Raw genomic sequence first — 26,391 nt, forward strand, 5'->3', positions numbered from 1 at the left:
TGAATGCAATGGGAAAATAATAATAAGAAAGCATCCAACGGAATATCCATTTGATCACTTGATACAGAACCTGTTGCAGCAAATAAAAAGTGGGGTAAAGGGGGGAAGAGAAGAAGAGAAACAGATGAATCGATGCTGCAACACGGTTGAAGATTAGAGTTGATGCACCAACAGCCGCCATGAATAGCGAACAGACATCACCAACTTCTGGCCGTCCCTGTATTAGTTTTCCAGCATTCTTCCAAGCGCGCTATTCACAAGCCAGCTTGGTGTCAAAGCTACTCAAGCAGATAGCAAAAGCCTGGAAAGCTGAAAGCGGGTACCGATAATCCATGGTGAACATATCCTTCGCAACCTTCCCAAACTGCAATATGATCTTATCATGCTCTGGTGGTGCCGGCTGTGACGGCGTCGGAGCTCCCGCAGCAGGTTGCGTCGCAGCAATAAGCTGGAAGTTCTTGACGGATGCAACGGTCACCCGACCCCGGAAGTTGAGGCACCAGCATTGCAACTGCTCGTGCCATCTTGGGGCCTTGTTTCGAAGGATCAGAGGCCTCTCTTTAGCCTCATCTTCCTCGTCACCAATACCACTGGCTCCTCCAGCAATGTCAGAGAAGCGAGAACTGCTGAAATCCATGGAGCGGTCCATGATGGATGATTTAGAGAAGGACATACTGCCAAAGGAGTCATCCAACGAGCAGGGGAGCAGATGACCAGGCTGACCAGGGACGGTCCCTCCAGCATCGAGGGCTGAGGCAGGAATGGAATGAATGATACAGTGCATCCGTCTTGGGCCGCGCGTTCCCAGGAGATTCAGCTCGTATGTCACCTCTGCTATGTTGTAGCTTCCAGATGGAAATTTAGGAGACACTTTCTTGGAGTAAAATCTCCTGCTTGTCTTCCCTGGCTGGGAGATGGCTGCTCTGTTGTATGGGGGTTGGGTATCATAGATTATGAACTTCGTGCCAAGAAAATTAGACCTAAGATGAAAGTCAATTAGGTTTCAGCTTATTACATTAACCCAAAAAGGAAAAGAAGAGTTTCGCCTTAACAGTTGTAATCACCTCAGTTTTCCAATATAAGTGTTGCTTGATCTTGATATATTGTCAGCATCAGTTGATATTATGTACTCTCTACAGGTTGTGCGCCGAGTTCGTTTAGCTGATAGGAGGAACTTCCCATTTTCAACAAGTACAGCTACAATAATGAACCATATTAGATATTAATTAAAAGACATCATCATCATCATCCAAAAGGATCAATAAACCAAACTCTGCTACCTCCATAACATATATTGGCAACACCTACTAGTGAAACAAATGTATCCAACTCCACAAAGAGAGAGCCAAATGGAAGAGAAAAAAAAATCAAAAACAGAAAAGGGAGAAGAAAAGAAAAAATATAGAAAAGGGCTAAGATAATGCAGAGATGAGCAATGTTTAATGCAAGAGTACAACTGGAATGCAACTGCAACTGATTTCTCAAATACTGAAGCTGGAAAGACATGGCCAACACAAAAACTATACTTAGAATTGGAGAGAAACAAAAACAAAGGCCAGAGCACTACAAAATAAGCAGCAAAATACAACTTCAACACAAATAGAATATAGGTTTAGCCCAACCTGTAATCTCATGATTTTGCTATTTATACTGGCTCAATCCACGAATCCTACAGGATTTCAGCCCAATCTTGTAGTATCCAAACAGGCTCTTAAGGCCCTGTTTGGATGATTGGGCTGAAAATCCTATAGGATTCATGGGTTGGCCCAATCTATATAGTATATCAACCATATACCACCCAGCCCAAATCCTGTGAGAAGAAAGAAAAAAAAACACCTCCATCACGCTAGGATCTAGGCTAGGTTTGGACATGCTCTTAGAAAATACAAGATGGATGGGCCAACAGGCCCAATTCCTACAAACTTTTCAATCCAATCCCGCAGGAATATCCAAACAGGCCCTAGATGGTCCATCATCTAGCTGGCAGAGGCTTTACTCATCAAATATAATGGCCACTGAAAAAGTGCCTCAACAAGAGGAGATATTGAAAAAGGCAGCAGCAGAATAACAAATAATCAACACCTTGTAGAGAGGATTAAATTCTAATTCTATCAACAAGGTTTGGTGCTTAGAGCAAGTTAGGCCCACAGACTAATGACACTCATGAGGATACACTTAAACCCAATGTGACATTTATGCAAACAATAAATAGACTCAATAAATTCATGAACAAGAGCATCAAATTGTATGGACAAATATAAAGAAAACAAGCTTACCAGGGCTAAGGCACAGATACAGATGATAAGTTAGAGTTGACTTATCCCTCTTGATAAAGCACTGAATAGTACCATCTCGAGGTCCAGGCTGTGAAAGGCAACAAAACACTATAAGAAACATTTATATCGAATATCATTTCCATGATTATTTCATAGCATTACGAATTACTTGTCATATCTGTCACTAGGGATAAAACCTCTATCTCTCATCACTCTAAATAAATAAATTAACAAAAAGAACATATCATAACTGTTAAGAAGAAAAAAACAACAAGACAGTGGTTAACAAAATAGAAACACAGGGAATTAAGAACAGCACCTGCTTCAGGGAGACCGGAAAAGTAAGCTTTCCACAAAATTCTGGACTTGTAACAATCTCTTTACACATTTCCCTCCATGACCTGCAAACAGCTGCGCAGGCAACTACGTTTTTGCGGGAAGGCCAACTACTCTCACTTGCCTCCAACCTTTTGATCACATCATGAAGTAGTTCAGGAGGAAGACTAGCCCAACAGCTGTCCTGGATTACTACAGGTTGATCATGCACTTCGTGCACAGCACCCTGAGATTTCCCCCTGTGATGACCCGAGAGCCTCACCTCGAAGCCCCGGCGAGATAAACTACCGATGCCATCTCTCACATCACGAACAATGCTACGGAATGACATCTAAGCCAACTCAAACTCAATACGCAATCCTCCAATAGGCATATAATTCCTAGCCTGCTATTATGCAAACAGCAGATGCCAGAGATTTCTAGTCTGGGTTGACAACCTGCACGGGTAGTAATAATCTCATACCACAGCTATCAAGCACCTTTTAAGGCGCTACACTGAATCATGTCTTGAAAGAAGAACTAGTGAGAAGCAACTCTCTTACCTTCTTATCACAAGTTGAGAAACCTGACAGGATCTCAGATGCACCAAAAGTGATACAAATCCCTGACGAGCAATAGTCATTAGTAATGAAAAGAAACTATGATGCTAACACGTAAAGCAATAAACTTTGGAACAAATCGTGAAATTATAAGTCCAGAGAAATCTGCAGTTACTTTTATATGTGTCTATGAATGCAGTCACCATGGAAACCAGCTTCAGCATTAAATTTTCTAGAACAAACTAAATCATATGCTGGCCTAGCTTATGTGAAGATTACAAGACTATTAGTTCAGAAGAATGAATTGAAGTTGATTAAATGACTCCACAACCATGGACCCGATGTCGACATAAAAGTTCTTTTGTGTTTCCTTATTAGGCTACACCACAGGCTTCGATTGCTTAGAAATATCCGGTTCTCAGGTCCTCATTGAATATATTTGCGAAACTAACTTCAGAACTCCGCAAGAAAAAAAGGGAAATCTCTTGGCATTGTAACTGAGGGGCTCCTCTACTAGCCTTCGGGAAAAGGAAGTAGATGTTCGAGGTAGAATAGGACACCCACTAAAAGATACGCCCAAGAGACATCTCGGAAGCCGAAGAGAAGTAGAGAAAAGGAGCCCGTTCAAGAAAAAAAGAATCAATAGAAATGCATTAGAAAAGAGATTTTTCTCCCCAAAACCTAACGCTTCAACCAAAAGGGAGCAAGAAAAGGGGGGGCAAAAACAAACCAAGAAGAGAAATTTCAGCTTAAATAGCAAAAATAGTGCTTAAGGCCTTTACGAAGAAACACGAGACAGCGTTCCTCCACAATCTCGCAACCGTCGGAAGAAATCTAGATCTTCACGAAGTTTCAAACAGAAAACCTCCCAAAAAAAACACCAAAATGCCTGAAAAGAACTCGGAACTCAAACACCACCCATCGAAAAATCCAAACTTTGGCAATATTCATTAAGGAATGACAAAAGAAACACCTAAAATCACAGATCTACAATGACTCCGTCCAAAAAAACGCACAAATTCCCCAATATCACACTCAAGACCAAGCAAAAACTCAAAAATCATCGATAAATCACCAAAAAGATGCGAGCGAAACCAAGAATCCGGCATCTACCTCTCAAATCGAAGCGGAAAAGCCCGACAGGGGCCTCAGAGACGGGCGCTTAAAACCCCAGACCTCGGCGAGAGCGCAAGAAAGGCATCAAATCCCACAGCATCGATCTCGCCCGCGCCCAGATCTCAGCCCGATCCCTTCCTTCCGAGTCGCCGGCACGACCACCGCGTTTGTTCTTCTCTCTCTTCGATCTTCTCCGCCTTTCGCATTCAAGAAGCCAGCCGGACTTCAAGGCCTCTTTAAATCCACTTGAGAGACGGAGCAGAAAGTGGGCGAAAGAAGAAACGAATTAAGAATAGATAAGACGACGGTGGCTTCCATCTTTATTAGCATCATTTTACCCACCCCGCGGTCCGTCCACGCTCGCCGGGGCCTTTTGACTTTCCGTTCCGTTACGCGTGGCGTCTTCTGGTCCCGTTCCCGTGTACCCCCGGAACCTTATAAAGCTTATGGACATGGTGCTGGCTGGCTGCAAATATCTGGGGCCTTTGGCATAAAGACCTCTACTTTTCTGAAATTATAGAAAGGGCCCTCATACGTTAGATTATTACAGAAAACTCGTTACATTTCATATAAAATATTTAAAATAATCTCAACCATGCTCATGTGACGAGTAGGGATATCCGCACTTGACAAACATAGGGGGTGGGTGGGGTGTGGTGTATAAAGTGGGTGGCAATTTATTCTAATTCCTTACACCCTTGTTCATGCATTATTGGATATTTGGATTTTTATTTCATACACAGATTTTTGTGGGTCTCAAATTTTTTTTTTTTTAATCCACTGGCTGCTCACATAGATTTAGTGTGAGCATAGCCAACTGAGTCAAGAGAAAGAAAACGGCTCAGTGGTAGAGTAATATATACATAACAGGTCCAGAAAATCTTTCCGGAGTATCGGACAGCAAAGAAGACGACTCAGTCAGATGCCATGTTTGCCTCTTGGTACACATACATACACGGCTTGGAAGACACTACACTCTTTCACCAGCCAACGAATGTCGCATAGCAGCGAGCGTTCTTCTCCCCTTTGTCCCTCCTTACATATCCACTCGATCATCACGTTTGAGTCTTCTTTAAGGATGATGTTCCTAATTCCCAACACCCGTCTTGCATAGGATAATCACTCCCACACAGCCTTAGGCTCCGCCCCAATGGCTGATACCTCGAAAGCACGACGCCTCCCGCAGCAATCAGTCTGGAGTCATGGTTTCTGATCATAAAAGCAGCTCCACCTCTATCTCCACTAGCGAACATGCTACCATCAAAATTTATTTTGAAGGGAGGATGGGGGTTCTTAAGAGATAAGGACAGTCATGAGCATTGTAGTAGCAGATAGAGGGTCCCAAATGTCTCTAGCCATGCCATATGAAGCTGCCACGGTAGCCTTAGTGGCTTCAACAACCTGACAAAGTGCTCTCTCCACTACAATCCTCAGTTCCTCCCTTCTTTCTCATTCAAAACTGTGCATAAAACTTTCATCTCGCACGGCCTATGAACCTGAGCTTTGGCAAGACTTGGGATAGGCAGAAATTAAGGAGAAGTCCCCCACAGAGAAGAATCATTCAATACCCAGAAATGCCCAGCAAAAGATTCAAAGGCAAAGTAAAGTAATCATTCGAGTGAGGAAGTTCAGGGCGAGGTCGAGACGTATAGAACCTTGGTTGAGGAGTATATTTATTTATTTTTGGTTCTAGGACCGGTAGTTCTAGGATCGACTCGGCTCTCTCAAATTGTTTCTTATTATTAAGAAAATGTAACAAATATTTTCAATGATTCTAGCGTTTTTGTCCAACCAAATTTAATAAGCACAGATGATATCTCATCTGGGAGTACTTGGTGACCGCATGGATCCCCTCATATGGCGGAGTAGATCCTTTACTGACTCGCTAGGTCTCAGATATTTATTGCTAGGAATCATCGTGCTGTCAACTTGCTAGCCATGCGGACGTTCATTGGTGAAATAAAATTGTGGGAGGAATTTGCAGGCGTAACTTAACGGACCATCACGATGTCCGTTAAGGGGCGTGCCGATTTTTTAAGAAAAGAATGTGTCGGAAAATTATGATGATGTCTATACACCCCCCCCCCCCTATTGCTCAGGACACCCCCCAAAAATTAAAAAAAAATTAAATACTCTCTACACCCCCCATTTGCTAAGGACACCCCTAAAAAATTAAAAATTTCTAAATTACCCCCCCCTCCCCACCCCCTCACCTAAATTGCTCTCTACACCCCCCAAACCCCCCCCACCCCGCTCTTCCCCTCCAAAACACCTCGCCAACGCCCAAAACCCCCCGTTCCCCCTTCTCCCTCTCGTCGCCGGCATTCTCCCGATCTCCGACCACCTCGCCGGCTTCTCCCGGAACCACCTCGCCGGCTTCTTCCGTAATTTTTTTTTTTTCACGGTTCGTGCTCCGTTCGGCACTGGATCGCCGAACAAAAGGCTTCTGTTCGGCTGAACAGTGCCGGACAGAAGCCTTCTGTTCGGCACTGTGCAGCCGAACAGATCTGTTCGGTTGAGGGTTGCCGAACAGAAGGCTTCTGTTCGGCACTGTTCAGCCGAACAGAAGCCTTTTGTTCGGCGATCCAGTGCCGAACGGAGCACGAATCGTGAAAAAAAAAATTTCGGGAGAAGCCGGCGAGGTGGTTCCGGGAGAAGCCGGCGAGGTGGTCGGAGATCGGGAGAATGCCGGCGACGAGAGGGAGAAGGGGGAACGGGGGAGGAGGGGTTTAAGGGGGGTTTGAGGGGTGTTTTTTTTTTTCTTTTCAAAACGAAACGGAGGAGGAGGAAGGGGGGTGTATGAGAAAATTTCAAGGGCAATATGGTAATTACACTAAAGGTTAGTTTGGGTTTTTTTTTTTTTTGTTTTTGGGGGGTGTCCTGAGCAATAGGGGGGGTGTATATAGAACTACCCATGCTCCATCTATGGAAAAGCCTAAGAGGGTGCAAAAATGACAAGTAATGCCCATATAAAACCATCATTGCCGGATGTGTCCTCTAGCAATTCGAACCCATATGGTCAATTTTTTGACCAAAGACTTGCCCTAGCGAGTCAGTTTTGGATCTTGACGGTCACATATTTGTATAATAAAAAACTATTTTCCTTAAAATAATTTTAAATTTTAAAATACTATTTTTATAAAAAGTTATTTTTTGATCAAAAATTGCAGCATCCTCGAACAACCTCGAGTCAATCTTCTATACATTCATGCTTTTAGATCTTCCAATTGGATATATATATATATATATATATATATGATTGAAGTGGGAGGTGTTACCGACCGGATATTTATTAATGATATGGATCTATATTTCAAGCAAGTGTAAAAGATAAAATTTCTAGTTTTCTTAGCGTTCACATGGGAGACATAGCGGTCCAAGTTGCATGAGCTATTTTCTCACCATGACAAAGCATTGGGTAAGTTGGATGGTCATGGCACGTTAGGTTTGCGGTTGGGCCTGACCATAACGCGTGGACCCCCTCATATGAAAATGAATTCAACCTGATCTAAGATTTTGATGTTTTCTTCCTTTTTCGCCATCTTTTTTTTTTCTTTTTTTTTTTTTTTTTTGATACAACGGTATCTCACGCTTGACGGGTGTGAATGCAGCTAACAGAATCGGAAAGAAGAAGATGATACAATGGAGTAAGAATCGATCCATGGTCCACCCAAGTAAAGCTTTCAGAGTAATGAGCCGCGAAGGAGGCCACCCAGTCAGCAGCTGTTGTTCGCTTCTCCGTAGACATGTGATATCCTCAGAAGATTACTCTCGTCCAAAAGCCTGCGAATATCGTAGAGTAACGGACTAGAGCGTCTCTCCGTCCCAGACTCTGGATCCAATCGATAAACTGAGGCCAAGTCTCCCTCCAAGATAATGCAATCTGCCCCCACCATACACTGAAGTTTTCTTCAATGTAATATTCTTGAGAGTCCTCGAGGTACTATTTACTTGGAAACATGAAAGGCTGATTTGGTTTTGATCTAGGGTCATAAATTGAGAGAACTTGGGCCCAAATATTACTTCTTTTCACTTTGCCTTTTGTTTCTTTCGATGGTTCAGACTTTAAGATAATAACCGAGAAAAAGCACAGTTAATTGATCAAAGGAGAATTCTAACTGATGAATGCTTCGAAGTGGCCCCCATCTACTTGATAACGTCCATCAACTTGATGGATAAAATTATAACTGCGAGTCCCAAAAGGATGGAAGCATGAAAGTGATGACGCAAAGAGATGACAAGATACCATGTCTTAGAAACAGTTGGACTTGATGATTGGACTTAGATGCAAGATTATGAGAAAGTGAGAGAAAATTAGTTGTTAGCAGGGTAATGCCTTTGGGATTTGTGTGCACCAACCTGACATTCTCGTATATCTAAATTATGTCCTTTGCAAGGGCGAAGCATGCTTTGTTGCTTTCCTCTTTTTTTTTCCTTGACATTAAAGGAAATTGGTGCTGCCTTTTATCGATAAAGGAATCGAGAGGTGCCGGCAGCAACCATCCATTGTTTCGAGACATCTAGACAATGAGAAGGGATGGAGGGACCTTTCAGGCCAAGCATATATTTCGAAAAGCCAATGAAATTGCCGATTGGGTGGCCGCCTATATGGCCAGTCATGCAGGTAGCATCTTATGGACTGGAAATAGGAAGTTGCCTCGAACACTCCGAGATATTTTGTTTTCTGATTTTATTAGATGCATTCGTACTCATCAGATATGACTTGCCCATCCTAGCTAAAAAAAAAGATACGGCTAATTTAACCGAAATTGTGAAAATGATAGCTGCAAGAATTAGTGAAGGCAGCACAAACATGTATTTTCATTACAAGTTATGATTCTCAAAACTTTTCATCATAGCATGATGTAGTGAGAAAAAATTTAATATTTCAATATTCTTCAGAAAGTATAGTTCTGAATCGAGCCAAGTGAAAATAACTAATTCGGGCTAAGGGCTTAGCTGAGTTAAGTTTATGAAGGCAAAATTAAGTCTAATTTTTGTACATTTGATTACTTGAAACATAGCTATAGAACTTTTAACTACAAATGGATGGATGCTGAAGATCAATATAATTTGCAATCATGCTGCCTGATAGTCTTGCTCCTTCCACGTCTTTCTATGTGGTTTGCCATCTCCTTTTGTTTCTTTGGTTTTAGGAACTTTTTTCATCAAATCATGGAATCCGTTTACTGATAAAACCCTAGCCACAAATAGAGAAGAACTTCGGCAGGAGGTTTGCACGTGTCATTATTTAGCACAAAACAACAGCACGATGTACTTGATGCCTGACATTAAACAAGTAATGTACATAACATAAAAAAAGACAAGCAAGGAAGGCCATGATTTTAAGCTTTCTTAGTTGCAGAACTAACTCTGCATATACTTTTTAAAATTGAAATCAGATTGAATACTAGTATATTTAAATCTATATTTATTTTATTTGACGAATATAGATATAGATACGAATGTTAGTCGGATGCAAAAATTTTTATCCATACTTATTTTGAATGGATACGGATATAAATCAGATATTAAAAGTATGGATATAAATTAAATAATTAAACTTTATAACCATAAAATCAAAAATATTACTAAATGGATTAAAAATCAAGTTAATAACATGCTAATATAATTATTTATTTTTTAAAAAAATTATGATTATCACGTAAAATTAAATAAAATTTTAAATAAAATTGGATATTTGGTTACAGATCAGATAGTTATCTATTCATATTTATATCCATTTATGTTTGACAGATATGGATACGGATACGTATACGGATACGGATATTAGCCGGATACTCAAATTTCTATATATATCCGAATAGATTTAGATACGAAATTAAAATAGATTTAGATGAATATTATTCGATTTACTTTCACTCCTAATGCCCTTAATAATTATATTTTATGGTGGTTACAAGTGCATTAGGATTGCATGCAGCTCACCAAGAAATGCATATATTGTGATTAAATAAGTTGGCAACAAGTATAGTTGTGTGGACTAGAAACCTCCACAACATATCATTCAATAATGAGCGTGTGATGACTAACAAAAGAAAGGAATGCGTATTACTCGGAGAAAAAGAAAGAGGATGTAATTAGGTTTGGTCCTTGTGCAGCTGCATGAAAGCATGCTTGAGGTTGGCCGAGTATGAGCACTTCTTAAGCAGTGCCATGAATCTCATTTAATTAAAGACTTTATCTGTTATCTAACTCGATAAAGCACTCACTATTAGCTAAATATTTCTATTTTTTCTTTTCCATAGAGCAAGAATGAAATTTAGCGGTTCATATTTTATTTTAATGTCACCGCAGTGCAAATAATGACTGCAACCTTGAAAAATTTCCAATGCCTATGAAATTGAGAGCACTGAGCTTTACAAAAAGCCTTCCCTTAGGTCAGAGGTCTCTTATTGGGTTCATGTTCTCTCTCTCTCTAATAGTAAAATGACAGCTTGGGTCCCGTGAAATTTCTTTTTTATTTAAATTTTCATTTATTATCGAGATGCTTTTCATTATTGTGAGTCTTGCTCTTTTTTTTTTTTGTTACAACGGTTGTTCACTCTATTCTAATATAGGTACAACCAACAGAATAAAGAGCAATAATTTGATAAAATTGCGAAGAAAGGATATTCTGGTCGGTCCATAAAGCCCCTCCGGAGTGCTGTGCTGCAAATGATGCAATTCAATCAGCAACCCTATTCACCTTTCTGTATACATGCACTGCCTGAAAGTCAGTACAGTCTCTCACCATCCGCCAGATGTCTTGCTTCATAGTTCTCATACCACCTTTAAGATTTTCTTTTAATATCAATAAGAATCAAAGCAATCCTTGCATTTCGTGGCTTGCAATGTTGTGGGTGTTGACCTAGTGACCGTCTAATACGCACCTTTGGGGCCACTTAACAATCTAATTAACTCATACTGCGTGAGTCAAAGTCCGAAGAATGGAACATCCTCCATGCTGCTTTTGGTTGGAGCCTGGTGGAAAGGGTGGGTCGGGCCCCACCTAAGGACGAATGCTTCTTGGTCCAGGGTTAAAGTCCCAACAATGTCCAGCTCCTGGGAAGGGACAGAAAAATTTTTTGACCAAAAAATAATGTGAGTTGTGGGCATGAGAGGCCAAAAAGCCCAATCTCTCGAGAAGGTCTAATGGTCCTCCAAGAGACTCAACTGCACCCAGGGGACGGCCCAACTAGTAATGGTTCAAAAGTTATCTGGCCGGGTTGGGCCGGAACCTATTTCGAGCCTGGTCCATGGTAGAAAGAGCCGTCTAACGTTCTATATGGGTTTATGTTGTAGCCCTCTCAGCTAGGACTAGCAAATTGAATAAATACATGAGGGATAGATGAAACAACTTTATTGCCTAAATATTCCAAGTTTCATGTACTTGGGTAGTTTGGCAGTGGAGAACCCCTATGATCAAACAATACTTGACAACACCTTCACAAACAACATCAAAAAATTTGGGATAATGCCCCTTGAAGCTTTCTCGAAGGAGGCCATCGATCCGGTTATACAGTCCTTAGTTTCAATGGTGATTAATTAGGCATCAATCTTGATTTTTTTTTTTTGGAATGTTTGTGAATGTCTTTTTTGTTGGTAATACTTGCATATTTGCATGCTTGTGCTGCATGGATTTTATCGTTTTTAATCTTACATATGTGTCCCAATGGCGTCAAGGCGTCGTTTAAAAATCAAAAAAAGACTTTTCTTTTCTTTTTGGAAAAATATAGACAAAATTAAGGTCAAGTCCTGATTTTGGCTTTCCATCATCCAACCTTATAAAAGGCAATTTGTTATTTTTATAAGAACTAAGTAATAGAAATTTCCTAGCCCAAGGAGGTTCTCCGTCCACATTTTAGATCAAAATATGACTTATTATATATCAAATTCAAAATGATGATTCCTCTACATTTTTTCTTTCTTCAGCAGGTATGATATCTCTGCTACGTACTGGCAATTTGGCATAGCATGCAATTTAGCCCCGTCCAAAATTAGTCGATGTAGAATTAGGCCGAACTTAATTTAGGGTTTGAAGTCATCGGGCCAATTTGATTTAATATAATTTCAAACTAATTAGGACAAAAGTTTGGATTCAGGTCTTGAACATCAATGGACAAACTAATGTGCCTACGTTCGGATGATCTTAGCTTGGGAATCTTTGTGCTTCTTAAAAGGATGACAGTTATTGAGCTACTTGCAAAGAAAAAAAAGACCTGAAGGGGACATGACAAAGATGCGAGGGAAGATGATGACGCTACTTTTGCTATGTTAGAATCTCGCACTTATATAGCTACTTTTGATGCTTGTGGCTACTAATTGATAGAGGTGTTTCTCCGAGCAGCACCCGTTCTTTTTAATTTTTTTTCCTTTTGTTTTCAATGGGCAGGCTAGATATTCCATCTTGAACGATTGCAACTGCAAAAAGGTTTGATTGCAGTGCTTCACCACTAGACCAGTTTCAATGATAGGTTTTTTTAGGCATCTTATCATTTTACCAACTAGCTAGGATCTGTTGACCTAGGAGCAATTCTTCATTCTAGTAATCAAACCAGAGGTGATCAAAACCCGGGCCGGGCCGGGCTCGGGCCGGGCTCTACAGCAAAAATTAGGCCCGATAGCTATGCCCAGACCCGGCCCGGCCCGACTATCGGGCTTAAATTTTTGTCCAGGCCCGACCCAACCTTATAAATCTGGTCCCAGGCCCGACCCGACAGGCCCGACCCGACAGGCCCGATTTTTTTTTTTTTTTTTGGAATCTAGAAATGGGCCAAAATGGCCCAACAGCTTAATGGACTCTCTAAAATTGGATGTATTTTTCTACCTTTATTTTATTTCTCCAATTATTAATTGGTTAATGTTAAGCATATAACTAGCCTATTTCAAATAGATAGTGTTGGTGGTGGTTTCAAACTTTGGAATTTGGATATAGAAAAGTTATTTTAAAATTTTTTGGCACACACAAACTAGCCAATATTCTCGTGTCTGCCTTCTCTATTCACACATATTTTATAGCTCAAAAATCATATCAAGTGCTATATTTCAACATCAATGCTTAACTGATTCCAACTTAGGGACAAATAAGCCTTTACACATATTGGCAAGATCAAACTTCGTTTGTAAAGATCTTGGAAGGTTATAAAGGTGCCCAAGCAGTAGTTATTGCCAAAGTTATAGGTCGTTATGCCACTGATTAGTCCAGCGAAAGTGGCCTGCAAGTAGAGCGGCTGATATCGCAAGGACCGAGTTTGCTCATACCTAATCCGCCCACTCTATTTTGCCTGCAGAACTGTTACCCATTTAAGAGATTTATGCTTCCACTCGTTTTTCAAGTGCCACTTTAGTTAGCTTTTCCAAAATGGAACTATGTGTCGGAACACCAGATGGCTCTACCAAAATGAGAGTTTGCACTCAAAATTAATCGATAGGTTTGGGCACGTATCTTTCGTGCCAAAAACAGATTGATCTTCTTTCGAAATATCAACTGTTGGATTGTGCTTTGCATGGATCTCAAAGCAATCCTATCCGTGTCTTCCAATATTCTTTATGCGTTCGAAGGTTGATGTTGCGAAAAAAAGTGAATCATTCTTTGGTGTGCAAAAATCTAACCCTAACCCAATTGGAGAAAATGGGGAGAGGAATTCTCCAGCAGTGCTAAACGTCACTCAAGGCTGGTACAGTGTTAGCCTGGGACCTTCCTATATATTGGTCCTCTGCGTCCTATAAAGCCTACGCAGCAGAGAGAAGCAATTGGAAACTAATGCGCACATAGCTGGCAAGAGGCTTTCATGTTGCCATAGAACTGTTCATGAAAGGTAGAACAACCAAAAATAAGTGAGTTCCACCAGTCTCATCCAATATACAGCATCAAAAAACAGTTAAAGAGGATGACAAAAACAGTGAAGCTTCTCATAAGCAAGATTCTGAAAGGATGACCTAAAGCAATCCATGAGCACTCCTTTCTCTGCCATTTTCTGCTCCATTTTTATCAAAATGTTCTCCGATTCCTAGATTATATTCTGAATGCCATGAGCTTCCAGGCTTCCTTCATGAATCTGTCTGTAGAAGACAAGATAGTAGGCACTATTTAGAACTCAAAATTTGATGGACTATGGACTCATCATTACACACGTACTCCTCACTGGCTCAACTATCTAGTAATGGAGTCCTCTCAATGACAGTGATAAAACGGATCTTTCCAGGTGTGAACTGTCAGCATGCACCCTCGCATTGAAGAAAGAAGACTAATATAATGACCATGGTGAGGACCCATCATTTCAATATGACCCTTGATTGACGAAGCCCTAAAGATATGGGGCATAAAATATAGGCTTGGGATATGAGACATATGTATTCCCCGCATCTATAGGCACAACCCTTCTACTGGAAGCATCTATAGGCAGCTAAGAACCTCATCCGGTCCACAAAAGCAAACCACAGTTCAATAATACTCCGTAAGTATTTCCCACTGGGTACACCTTTGTAAAGCAAATACCACCTACTTTTGGTGGCCTGATATCTTCTTATATGAGGCTGCCCATATGATAGCAATTCTTCAGTGCCCTCACGATTAGCTCGTCTTTGCACTCATTTAGCTAAGGCTGCTCATATCCATCTCAAGTGAATCTCACTCTACCTCCTTAGCAGAGCCATCGAGGCTATTTGACTGGTATGGATGGAAAGAAGCCCTATATGGTTCTGATCTTCATACAATTAATATATACCGGGCTTTACGTGATCTGTAAGGCGGCACTTGATAATGGTTTGAGCTCATACGTGTTCGTCTTCTACCGGCAAGCAGCTGCCTCCATATTGTTTGTGCCACTTGCTATTATATTTGAAAGGTAAACATCAATCTCAATAACTTCTTTTCTTTTGCTTTTTGCTATCATCTCTGGAAGATATGCACCATCTCTGGTTTTGTGTTAATGTCTTTGCTAAACAATATTTAGGAAAAGTGCTCCACCACTACCATTTCCGGTATTGCTCAAGGCGTTCATGCATGCAACGCTGGGGTATGTTGGGTTACAAGTTAGTGTTGCTTTGTGTAGATTTTTCAGTATAATAATGCTGACTCCTTGGACTTTTAGGATTACATTGAGTTTGAACATGTACAACATCGGGCTGATATACACCTCGGCAACAGTGGGCTCGGCAACGACATGCTCAATCCCAGTGAACACCTTCTTCTTGGCCCTGCTACTCCGGTAAGCCTCTATCTTGCTCAGTTTTGATCATATATAGTTACAGAAAGAAGGAAAAATATATAACCATAGTACTTTAATAATTAAGCATCTTTAATGGACACAATATTTAGTTAAAGAAAAAATAATTGAGATATCTTCTTGTTTCTCTAAAGAAAATTAACCTTTCCTTCATCTAGTATGGCAGATGCTCGTGTGGCCATGGCTGGTTTCTTTTCTGTGTGCACTCTGAATTAGACCAAATCAGAAGTTGAAACTATGCTTAGCACTACCACTCGGTCAGAGTCTCTAGCAATTGGGAGTAGTCTTCTTGTTAATATTGATGTCTCGGCAGAGATGGTCGTATGGCACTGTTCCTTCAGAACGTATATGTTATGATTAAAGCCTTGAACAAGGCACAATCTAATGGAATTAAAGGTTAGAGGACATTACGAAAAAGAAATTCCTTGGCTAGGATCAACTTCTTTTAGTTAGGTATGCTACAGGGTTAATTATCAACAGCAGAGTGATCTTTTTGTTGTTGTTGTTGTTGTTTGGGAGTAAATCAACAGCAGAGTTATCAGTTGCACTGGCTAGGCCTACCTTTCAGGGCTTTAATTGCAGTTAAGTTTCAAGCGATGGTACGAGATAACTACCACCATTTTTTATTTTTTCTTTTACCTACGTATATTCATGCACGCAATCACGCCATCATTTTTTACTTTTTCTTATTGATTAAATCACTGCTATAGCTCATGCATGACATTCAATCTTGTAATTAATAAACCTGAAGGACGGATTATGGTGACCCTGAGTTTACTGTTTTGGCCTTGAACCGTGATGGAGCCATTCATTCTTCCCTCAGAAGAGTGAAAAATAAAAGAGTGAGAAAGAGGATGGAGCTGTCTTCCTCCTGAGAAGAAGATAGAGCTGTTTGGTCTAAATATGGCTACCTATGCAATTCAGTCATCACACACAGCACAAATGATGCACTACACTTATATGCACCTCTATTTTTGGTCAAACAGAGGCTTGTTGTCAATGAGACTAGCTCCACCATCCCTAAGCCCCTTCAAACTTTAATGAAGGCATCATATGACTTGTATCAAATTTACCATAATATATATAAGACTCCTAACTCACACATCAAGCGGTCAAAAAGCATGTATTGTTTCATATTATTTAAATCCTCTACTTGATGCATAGACTAGAGATCTCTAGATTATATGATTCTTTTGTGTATAAGTAGTTTAGAGATAGTAAATTACATTCAATGGCTCAGATCATCAGATTAGGATCTCTGTCGTCCAATGTAAATCTAACATGATCTGAGTAGAGATTCATTAGAATATATATAGATAATGCTCCTTTAGAGAGAAGAGGGTATTCACTCTTATTAGATGAGAAATCAATAATCAGGCATCTGAATTGAAGATCTAATCAGGATTTATACTATTAGAAATATCTAGAAACCAAAAATTACATATTTTATGATCTCTAACCTATACATCAAATGGTACAAATATGTAAAATTAATGACATAAGATTACGTTTTGCTAATCTAGGTACTAAACTCTATTGATTTCATAGTTATACATGTTTTGATATGTATAGATCAAGATCAATGGAGTGTATTCTCAACATAATTACTTTACTACCATGTTTTTTAGCATAATAGTATAATGAAAACCATCTTTTTTTTTTTTTTTTTGTCTACTTGATGCATAAATTGGAGGCCACTAACTTACACCAATTTCATTTTTCAAATATTTTTAGTTGTATGGATCATGAGGATTTTTAGTGTCCATTACATACTATCATGAGCCCTAATGGATCTGTCCTGCAATGTCCCATAGTCCACATTAGTTATAGGATGGGTCCGCTCTAATACCATTTATAACAATCCAAGACCTTATTCAAAATGGCTAGCCGAAAGGTATTATTTGGATTCTTTGATCCTATATAAATATCCAAGATCTATCCAACGAATAACCTAGGCGGAATTAAACATACGCCCGTACGAGTCCTCACACATGATTTACTATTTAAAGAAGCATTTGAATCTTGTCTTCTATATTTTTTGAAAAGAAACACGAATGCTTTTTTTTCCCCCCTCTAGAGAGAGAGAGAGAGAGAGAGAGAGAGAGAGAGAGATAGAGAGAGAGCTTTCTTATAGTATACAAGAACCTGCATGAACAACTAAACATACCATACAAAGTTTTGATTTGCTGGTTTAATCTGGCAATGCATGTTTTTAAATTGAAAAATTTTTTAAAAAACCAAGAAGTGTGAAAGAGAGAGAAATGTTTCTATTTTTTTTTTTTTTGTGATCATGACTACATATACAACGACATACAACAGGATGGAAACTATGAACCTGAGAAGCCTCCCAGGAGGGGCCAAGGCCTTAGGCGTAGCACTTTGCTTGGCTGGAATCACGACCATCGCCTTCTACACAGGTCCCCATCTAAATCCCTTGATCCATTACCACCCTTTCGGCCACAAAACAAGCTCCACCAGCGATGGGCCTGCCCAACAAATGCAGAGCTGGATCAAGGGAACCTTCATCATGATCACTGCTAACGCAGCTTGGTCTTCTGGGATTGTTCTCCAGGTACATCGAAACACTTTTTTATTTGTGTACTTGGAGAGGGTTAATCATAAATCACAATAAAATTGCCCTTAATACTGCCATACTTAATTAATATCACTGTTTCTAATCTCTTCCTTTTCGACAGGGAATTTTATTAAATGACTACCCTTCAAAGCTTCTTCTTACGACTCTCCAATGCCTTTTGAGCACAGTTCAGTCTTTCTTTGTTGCCATGATATTTGAGAGAGACGTATCGAGATGGAAGATAGGCTTAGATACCGGGCTGCTTGCTATCTTATATTGTGTCAGTATATCAAGTATTCTTTTTCCCTCTCATTTAGAATTGTAATTAGAGTGCTATAAACCATTTCAAATAATATATGTGAATTTACGTACCTGTTCTGGTTCATTAGCTATGCATATATGTTTTGCTTAACTATCCATGCAAATACAGTATTTATGTATCGAATCATTATCTCGATATAATATATTCAACAAATTCACTAGTCACACGAGATTAGAGGATTTTCCTTTTTCCTTTCCAAACTGATGAGAATTACCATCTCTTCTTACTCATATTAACATTGCATGACAGGGATTTGTTGTTAGTGGTGTTTCCTACTACCTGCAAACTTGGTGTATCGAGAAGAAGGGCCCTGTTTTCCTAGCCATGTCCACCCCATTGGCCCTTGTTTTCACCATAATTTGTTCATCATTTTTTTTGGGCGAGCTGATCCATTTGGGAAGGTAAATTTTTCTAAGTAGGTTTTTATGTTCAAGATTTGATTAACTTGTATGATTTATATATATTCTTACATTATGATGACTTCTACTTTGGTTGCAGTGTCCTAGGTGGAGTTTTGATGGTCGGAGGTCTCTATAGCGTTCTGTGGGGAAAAGGCAAGGAGGATGTGGTACGTGAGTCAATAAATGAAGATGTAAAGAATAGCGTCGAGGAGAGAGGAGCCGCATCACCATTTCATCCAGTTTGAACATATTTTGTATACCAATACCAAGAACCCTAAATCTATATACCTTCAGTCTATTATGATTGGTAAGTTTATATTATGTAAGCTTTTCTTATTTTAATAGATTTGAAGAGACTCTTGTGGTGTTAATTCAGCGATATATTAAAAAAAAAGGTCTTAATTAATATTTTTTTAGCCTGATAGCAATGTCTAACTAGATATATTATATTTTTTTGTCTAAATAATAATCATGATTGAACAAACCAAAAGTGAATCATTGATGATCATGACTGAAGAAGCCATCCAAAAATCAATCACGTTAACTAAATCCTGTCAGATACCAGTAACATCACGTTGCAGCATCATGAAGTTCAAGGCCTTGGCTTTTACCTAGCCATTGTTGCATATAATTAATACCAAGGTCCCACAGCCACATCACAGAGTCACTGAATCCAAAACCATTTGAAAGGTAGCAGCACTAAAAAATAAAAAATCAAAAATCAAAGTTTCTATGCGATTAGTATTGAAGAATAGACTGCAAACCGGTGAGATATTGGCTGGAAATGGATGGAGAAAAGCTGGTTGTTCCTTTTATGGTGCTAATATTGCATCTGTTTGTCGTCTCTTCATGTGTGCTTCTTTGCCAGAAGCTTATGCTTCTCTTTAAAATTATAGCTCTAGTTAGGGGCTGGCTAACTGATATCCGTGATATTTGGGCACTGTGAAGACAAAAGAAAATTGAAGGTGACTTAAGAAGAGCATGGGATTAGCCCGCAATTTGTTGGCACATTTGGTCAGAGAGAAACTTCAAAAAAAAAAAAAAAAAAACCTCCAAAAGAAGTCTTGTATCATCCCGGTCCTTCACAAGACTCTTCTGGAGTTCTTTCAATGGGCACACACGGGTGGCAATTTACTTAACCCTATCGAATATCCAACCCAACCCGATCTTAATGGAATAGGTTTTATCTGGCCCGCAGCGGATCCAAAGCAGATATAAATAATGGTAAAACTTACACCGAATCTGAAACCGGATATTTCCTCCATTTCCCCTAAAAAAAAAGAAAGAAAAACAAGAAAGCAAATGCTTTCAGTTTTCAGCTCAAACAATACCTGGATAGAACGAAAATCTAAAACGAAAATGTTACACAACTGACGTAACTATCAGATTGCCCATTGCATACTAATATATGTGGTCTAAGAAAGAGTACAGCAATGGGAAAGTTGCACATCGGCCCTGTAACATTTTTGTGTGACATTGCTGGTTACTGCATCATATGACTTTGATCACCTCTCTCGTCTTCTACCCCATTTACCAGCTACCATCGGATGGTGTTCAGAAAGCACGTTGTTCCATTCGAATCGAGGACAAAAAGTCTGACATGCATGCTGTCTGGTGGTTGGTAGGCCTTCTTTTGCTCTTTTTTTCCTGGTAACTTACTTGTTTTGCATTGAATCCAAAGAAATGCTCACCAACCACGTGGCAGGCGAAACATATCTTCCACACTCTCAATTCAAAGACAAAAGATTCATCCATGATACCAGCACTAATGCACCAGATCCCATCAGAACTCCGCCATTAAGCATGCTTGGACCCTTTAAAACAAATTAATATCCAAAGAAGCTAGTTTGAAATGCTAGCCACAAGTTCTATACATGCCTCCTTCAAGCAGCCGACCTCACCTTTCTCTACCAAAACCCATCTTCCCCTTCTGATCTCTCTAAAGAAGCTGTAGTTTCTGCCAATTTGCTTGCAATGGATGACAAGAAGCCTTACATAGCCATCATTGTCATTCAAGCCATTTATGCTGGAATGACTCTGCTTTCCAAGGCTGCATTCAATGGAGGCATGAATACTGCTGTCTTTGTATGTTACAGACAAGCAATTGGCACAGCCGTATTGGTACCCTTTGCTTTGGCTCTTACAAGGTAAAGTCCCCATCCTCTTGTTTTGCTTCCAATTCCTTGGTATCAGATGTTATCATCTTATCTCTATGTTAAGGCTTACTCTCTTCCAATTCCTAGCAGATCAGCACCATCCTTATCATTTGTCATATTGGTCAAGATTTTCTTGCTTGCTTTGCTTGGGTAAGTTAAAATTGACATGGTTGTTTATCAAAGTGTTGTGGGTTAAAGCACTATAAACATTTTTTTTTTGATTTCTTAGAAAAAGGAATACTGAAGACTTCTGAAATTTTAGGACTACATTCTCCTTGAACGTGCTTAGTGTGGCCATCAACTACACATCTGCAGCTGTGGCATCTGCGGCAACGAATACAATCCCTGTGATGACTTTTTTGTTAGCTTTGGTATTTCGGTAAGATCGACTACAAGGATGAAGCGCATAGGTTTTTGGGCTTCAAAAAGATTCTTTCTACTTGCCTGGTGGTTGCTCTCTCATCTCCGTCAAATTTATTTTTACTGACACGTTACAGGATGGAAACTATCAAACTAAAGAGCATATCAGGAATTGCAAAAATCTTCGGAGTTGCACTCTGTCTCGCCGGTGTCTTGGTGATTGCCTTCTATGAAGGTCCCAGCCTGAAATCACTTAACCATCTGCAGCTCAGCCTCCTTGGAACTAATGCAATAGATAACGACACCAATTCAAAGCAAAAATGGGTCTTGGGAACCTTTCTAATGGTTGTTTTTACGACATCTTGGTCTCTATGGATAGTATTGCAGGTAAAGTGAAAGAAAAGAAAAATTAACCCCAGTTTAATGGTCTGGAAACCAGTATTATAGTTTTGCATTCACACTTAAGATAGAATGATACAAACAGTATCATATTCCCCTGTGGAAGGAAATCCAGAAGATCATGACTCCGAGCCCATTTTGTCGATGGAGATATATGATCAAATGGATCCATCCATTCTTTTACGTTTTGGGTAATGATGCCTATTGATTATGGCTGATCTCTTCAATTAACTCTTTTAAACATGAACAGGGACTTATATTGCAGGAGTACCCTTCCAAGCTTCTCTTTAGTGCCCTCTGCAACACCTTTGGCACAATACAATCATTTCTAGTCGGCTTGGCCTTTGAGAGAGACTTTGCTGAATGGAAGCTGCATTTGGATGAAGGCCTTCTCGCTGTGGCATATAATGTAAACTACTAGAAAACTTAGATGCTATCTAGAATATATTCTTACCTTTATCATCATCTACAGAAAGCATAGATCAATATCATCAGGAAAGATAGAAACAACACTCAACATTTCTTAGCATGCAAACCTACAATGACCTAAAATGTGGTTAATTTGGAACCCTATTTCATTTCATGAAGGTAAAAGAAAACAAAATAAAGATGAGAGCTATCATACATACTGATATTTTGCATCTAAATTGAGAGGCAATTTGCAGGGAATATTTGTTTCGGGCATTGCATTCTATTTGCAAGCTTGGTGCATCGAGAAGAAAGGGCCGGTCTTCATGGCAATGTCCCAACCTTTGGCTCTTGTTTTCACCATCGTTTGCTCCTTATTTCTTCCTGGTCAAGTGATCATCTTGGGAAGGTGATGCAAGACGCAAGCATAACTTCAGGTACATGCATTGCAGTAGCTTGTATGAAAGAGCTCACATGGTTGTTTTCAACAATGTGTTTGCAGTGTCTTAGGTGGAGTTTTGATGGTTGGAGGCCTTTACAGCGTTCTATGGGGAAAGAGCAGAGAAATGCAACCAACTGAAGACATGCCATCACCAGTCCGTCCACTTCTTTTATATGGCTCTGATTAAATGTAAATTTTGAAGCTTTTTGGTTTTTTTGCATAAAATGAAAGTTTATATTTTGTACTGAATATGGATTTGTAACCTAAGCTATATCATCAAAATAGTCTTAGCCTACAATTCTGAAAGTGGACCAACAGTGTCTGAAAATCTTTGCAATCCTTGGCAGTCACTAATTGCTAGTTGCGTTATGTAGACAGTATCACTACCATAGACTGTTTACAGTGCAATCTGCAGGAATTTCTTAATGATTTAATTTTGTGGTGGATGTTAAATAATTGCAGCGTTGATGTCATGCAAGAAACTCGCCTTCCACTCTCTGTAAATTACCAATGCTTGAGTTCATGACAACATGGCCTGATCAACATTTTGTTAAGATAATCACATAAAGGCAACTTGAATTCCAATACTATGAAGCACAGATCCATTCTTACAATACTAGAATTGGATTCAGTAGTACCAGAATGATTTAAATCAGATTCCCTCTAGTATAATGCAGAGTTCTCTGATGATCCTAATGTCATCATTCAACTCTTCCCATGCACCATGCAACTCAGCCATTGGAGTCATGCATCCTTATTCAAAGAAATCCAAAAATTTACCAAAACATTAGCTGCCTACAAATCCCTCATGTTACCTTAGTAAAACCAGCTGAAGATTTTACGATGACGAACCTGAAATTTCTGACAAGGCCATGTAAGTTAAATATATAAACATGGATCAAGCTGCCCCAAGTTAACCCATTATTTTTAACATTTAGATTTCAAAAATGATATCAAATATTAAACATTTCTTCTAGCATCAAACCTATTCATCTATCTTTCTACTTTAAAATTCTTGCTGAGTTTTTGCCCGGTCTCATATTTATTCGAAGATGAGGCAAAAGCAAATCATAAAAATTCTCCTCCCTATCCTATGGCATTGCTGCATTTGTCTTCAACTCTTCTCCCCTGGCATTTAGCATGCCAATATTTTCAGACCTGAGTGCGAGAGTTTCTTCTTCTTTGTTGTTAGGTTCAGAAATGTTTTTTGCCCCCGAGGATTCAGCTGGCCTTGGTGCTGTCACGACTTCTACCGATTCGCTCTTAGCCTCCACTAGTGATTTTTCAGCTGCAACAGTTGCTTCCTTTTTCTTGCCCCACAGCACCAAGTAAAGTCCAATTACAATCAAAACTGCACCCAATATGCTGAAGGAAAAAAAAAGAAGAAGAGCTAGTACATGCATCTAAATTAAATATGATTTTATGTATAAATTAAAATTTGAGCCTACCTTCCCAAGTGCAATCTCTCGCCAAGCAGAGGTGAACTTAATAAGGCAACAATCACAAGCTGCAAAGGATTGAAAACTGAGGTGTACAATGGACCTTTTTTCTTTATGCACCACATCAACACTGCTATGATCAACCCGGATGCAACAACTCCCTATACCGCAACATAGTGGAAAGGAGATATTATCCGAAGTGTTTGACATGAATAATTCTCCGATCATTTAGATAAAATGATTGATGGTATTCTTATTTTCATTCTTAATAAAATGGGCTAATGCGATACAATCTTTTTGAATAAATCAAGTATATTTATATAACTAAATTGCCATGAAATGAAATGAAATGAAAGGAGAGATCTTACAGCGTAGGAAATAGTGAGAAGCCTCACATCGAAACCTAATCTCCATTTATTCATATCTCTGTTTGTGCAGAGGGCTATAAGAATAGTTTGGATTGCTCCCATTAGATTCATCAGTGCTGAGCTTGAATAGTGACAAGGGTACGCTCTACTCATCTTTGCCTACAGATTCCATCAACAGGAATTGCTAATAAGAGCAATAGATCGAGTCAATGTAGTCCCCAACACCAAAGGGTCATTTCATGTTAAGATCACCTGAATTATTAACCAGAGTGAATAAAAGAAGCAAGAAGCAATGACCAAGAATGCACCCATGATTCGTTTAGACGGCTCATGAGGCAAAGCTTGGTGATGGTCACCCTCTTGATGGATCTTAAGAAGGTTGAGGTTTGTCGACCAAGGATTGATCTCCGGACCTTTGTAGAAGGTAAGAAGTGTTGCCCCACCTAATCCTACAAGTGTCCCTAACACCTTAGCTTGTCCCGAAGCTTGTCGAATCCTTAAAATCTCCAACCTTAGAAAAAATAAAAGAAAAGATAAATATATACAAAGATGGTCAAAAAAACCAGAATTTAATGTAGAAAAAATAAAGCAAAATATGCAGAAAATTTTTGCTCTTGGTTTGGCTGCTATTTAATAATTACAGGCCTGGTAATGTTCTGTTTTACTTTGTGATCTTATGCATATTTCACATTGTTGAATGAAAAGCTATGAACTAATTAACTGAGGGCATGGCCAAATATGTGAATGAAACAGATCACGTAGGATTTCTCAGACTTCATCTAGTATGCCACCGATAAATTCCTTGAAATGTTATTTTGGTAATCTAGAACAAATCTTAATCATGCAGTATTTCAAGAAATCATGACCTTTTTTTTTTATTATTGCATGGAAAAAACCTGAATGAGACAGCCAATATAAATGTGGAAGCAGGCATGAGGTTGCTCAAGGCATTGGCGAAGGTGGCCGAAGTTAGCTTTAAGCTGGCCACGTAGAGATTTTGTGCAAGGGTCCCCCTGTAAAAGAATAAAAACGAGGAAATACCAGTTGGTCAAATGGGAAAGCACAGTGACATTTTGGGTTGATTTTGTTACCTTGTTTTATCATAATTTCGCAAAAGTGTTAATAGAAAGAATGACAGAACCATGATATGGAGTCCGTTCCTGATTTCATCTACCTAATGAAATCTGAACAATATCCTTAAAAACAAACGAAAAGTTTGGGTTGTGTGACTCTTGTACGAGAGACTTAGGATTGCTTACCCAAACAATCCGCAAAGGAAGGACTGTAACAATATCATCCACGTTAAACTTGGCCTGCTCTTCCTGCCATCAATCACCAGATATCAAACCCAAGGAAGACCCAAAAAAAAAATAAAGAAAAAAGATAAGGAAGGTGTTACCTCTCTAAGAAGAAGGCGAGAGGGCCGATAAAGGTGATGGCGAAGATGTACCGGTAGGCGACGAGGACCCGGACGTCCATGCCGTCGTTCAAGGCCAGCTTGCAAAAGATGTTCAACCCGGCGAACGCCACCTGAACCAACACCATCAACGCCGCCGGCTTCGTCTCTTCCACCGCATCCCGGAAACTTCTGCCTCCCATTCTTCCAAACCCTACCGAAAACCCGACCAATATTCCTTCATATATATATATATATATATATACGTTCATTCATGTGCGTACAGAAATGCAAGAGGAAGAGGAATAGCTTTATTAAAGCAGCAAGAAGATCGTTCAGCAAAAAAAATAGCAGCAAGATGATCTAGTCCTCCTTCTTCTCACCTGCTCTTCTCTTGGAGAGATTGAAGGATACCTATGAGTTGAGCCCTACCTAGGAGGAAGAGGGAGGGAGGAAGGGGGTTTATTTAAGAGGGGAGGTGCAGTGTGCAACAAACTGGACTGTGGTGACAGCTGAAAGCCGTCTCTCAGGTGGCATCTGTTGCGTTCCTGAGTTGTCGTAACGCCGCGTGGTGTCTCATGGGCTCTTGGGGGCGACCTTTTTTGATGACGCAAAAGGGGTGGAGTT

General features: G+C 39.6%; 4 protein-coding genes across 4 annotated transcripts; 2 read left to right on the plus strand and 2 right to left on the minus strand.

Annotated features, from left to right (window-relative positions):
- LOC103701213 (tubby-like F-box protein 8) lies at positions 1 to 4,619 on the minus strand. The gene is made up of 6 exons (XM_008783196.3): positions 4,265 to 4,619; positions 3,155 to 3,216; positions 2,596 to 3,049; positions 2,277 to 2,364; positions 1,065 to 1,197; positions 1 to 980 (listed from the first exon to the last, which is right to left on the minus strand). Exons 3-6 carry the CDS (start codon positions 2,941 to 2,943, stop codon positions 251 to 253), a joined length of 1,299 nt encoding a protein of 432 aa, XP_008781418.1. The 5' UTR covers positions 2,944 to 3,049; positions 3,155 to 3,216; positions 4,265 to 4,619; the 3' UTR covers positions 1 to 250.
- A 10,227-nt stretch (positions 4,620 to 14,846) lies between these two features.
- LOC120112983 (WAT1-related protein At5g64700-like) lies at positions 14,847 to 19,202 on the plus strand. The gene is made up of 7 exons (XM_039133253.1): positions 14,847 to 15,117; positions 15,226 to 15,288; positions 15,364 to 15,480; positions 17,818 to 18,070; positions 18,195 to 18,353; positions 18,645 to 18,796; positions 18,894 to 19,202. The coding sequence occupies exons 1-7, from the start codon at positions 14,945 to 14,947 to the stop codon at positions 19,039 to 19,041; spliced, it is 1,065 nt and encodes a 354-aa protein (XP_038989181.1). The 5' UTR covers positions 14,847 to 14,944; the 3' UTR covers positions 19,042 to 19,202.
- Positions 19,203 to 20,541: 1,339 nt separating this feature from the next.
- LOC103701212 (WAT1-related protein At5g64700-like) lies at positions 20,542 to 22,894 on the plus strand. The gene is made up of 7 exons (XM_008783195.4): positions 20,542 to 20,943; positions 21,043 to 21,102; positions 21,215 to 21,331; positions 21,450 to 21,699; positions 21,962 to 22,120; positions 22,377 to 22,528; positions 22,622 to 22,894. The coding sequence occupies exons 1-7, from the start codon at positions 20,771 to 20,773 to the stop codon at positions 22,746 to 22,748; spliced, it is 1,038 nt and encodes a 345-aa protein (XP_008781417.3). The 5' UTR covers positions 20,542 to 20,770; the 3' UTR covers positions 22,749 to 22,894.
- Positions 22,895 to 23,318: 424 nt separating this feature from the next.
- Positions 23,319 to 26,391, minus strand: LOC103701211 (WAT1-related protein At1g68170-like). The gene is made up of 8 exons (XM_026802251.2): positions 26,148 to 26,391; positions 25,768 to 25,978; positions 25,628 to 25,690; positions 25,265 to 25,381; positions 24,621 to 24,879; positions 24,369 to 24,527; positions 24,010 to 24,161; positions 23,319 to 23,926 (listed from the first exon to the last, which is right to left on the minus strand). The coding sequence occupies exons 2-8, from the start codon at positions 25,965 to 25,967 to the stop codon at positions 23,653 to 23,655; spliced, it is 1,224 nt and encodes a 407-aa protein (XP_026658052.1). The 5' UTR covers positions 25,968 to 25,978; positions 26,148 to 26,391; the 3' UTR covers positions 23,319 to 23,652.

The sequence above is a fragment of the Phoenix dactylifera genome, chromosome 14 (genome assembly GCF_009389715.1).
Source record: "Phoenix dactylifera cultivar Barhee BC4 chromosome 14, palm_55x_up_171113_PBpolish2nd_filt_p, whole genome shotgun sequence".
Classification (NCBI taxonomy): domain Eukaryota; kingdom Viridiplantae; phylum Streptophyta; class Magnoliopsida; order Arecales; family Arecaceae; genus Phoenix; species Phoenix dactylifera.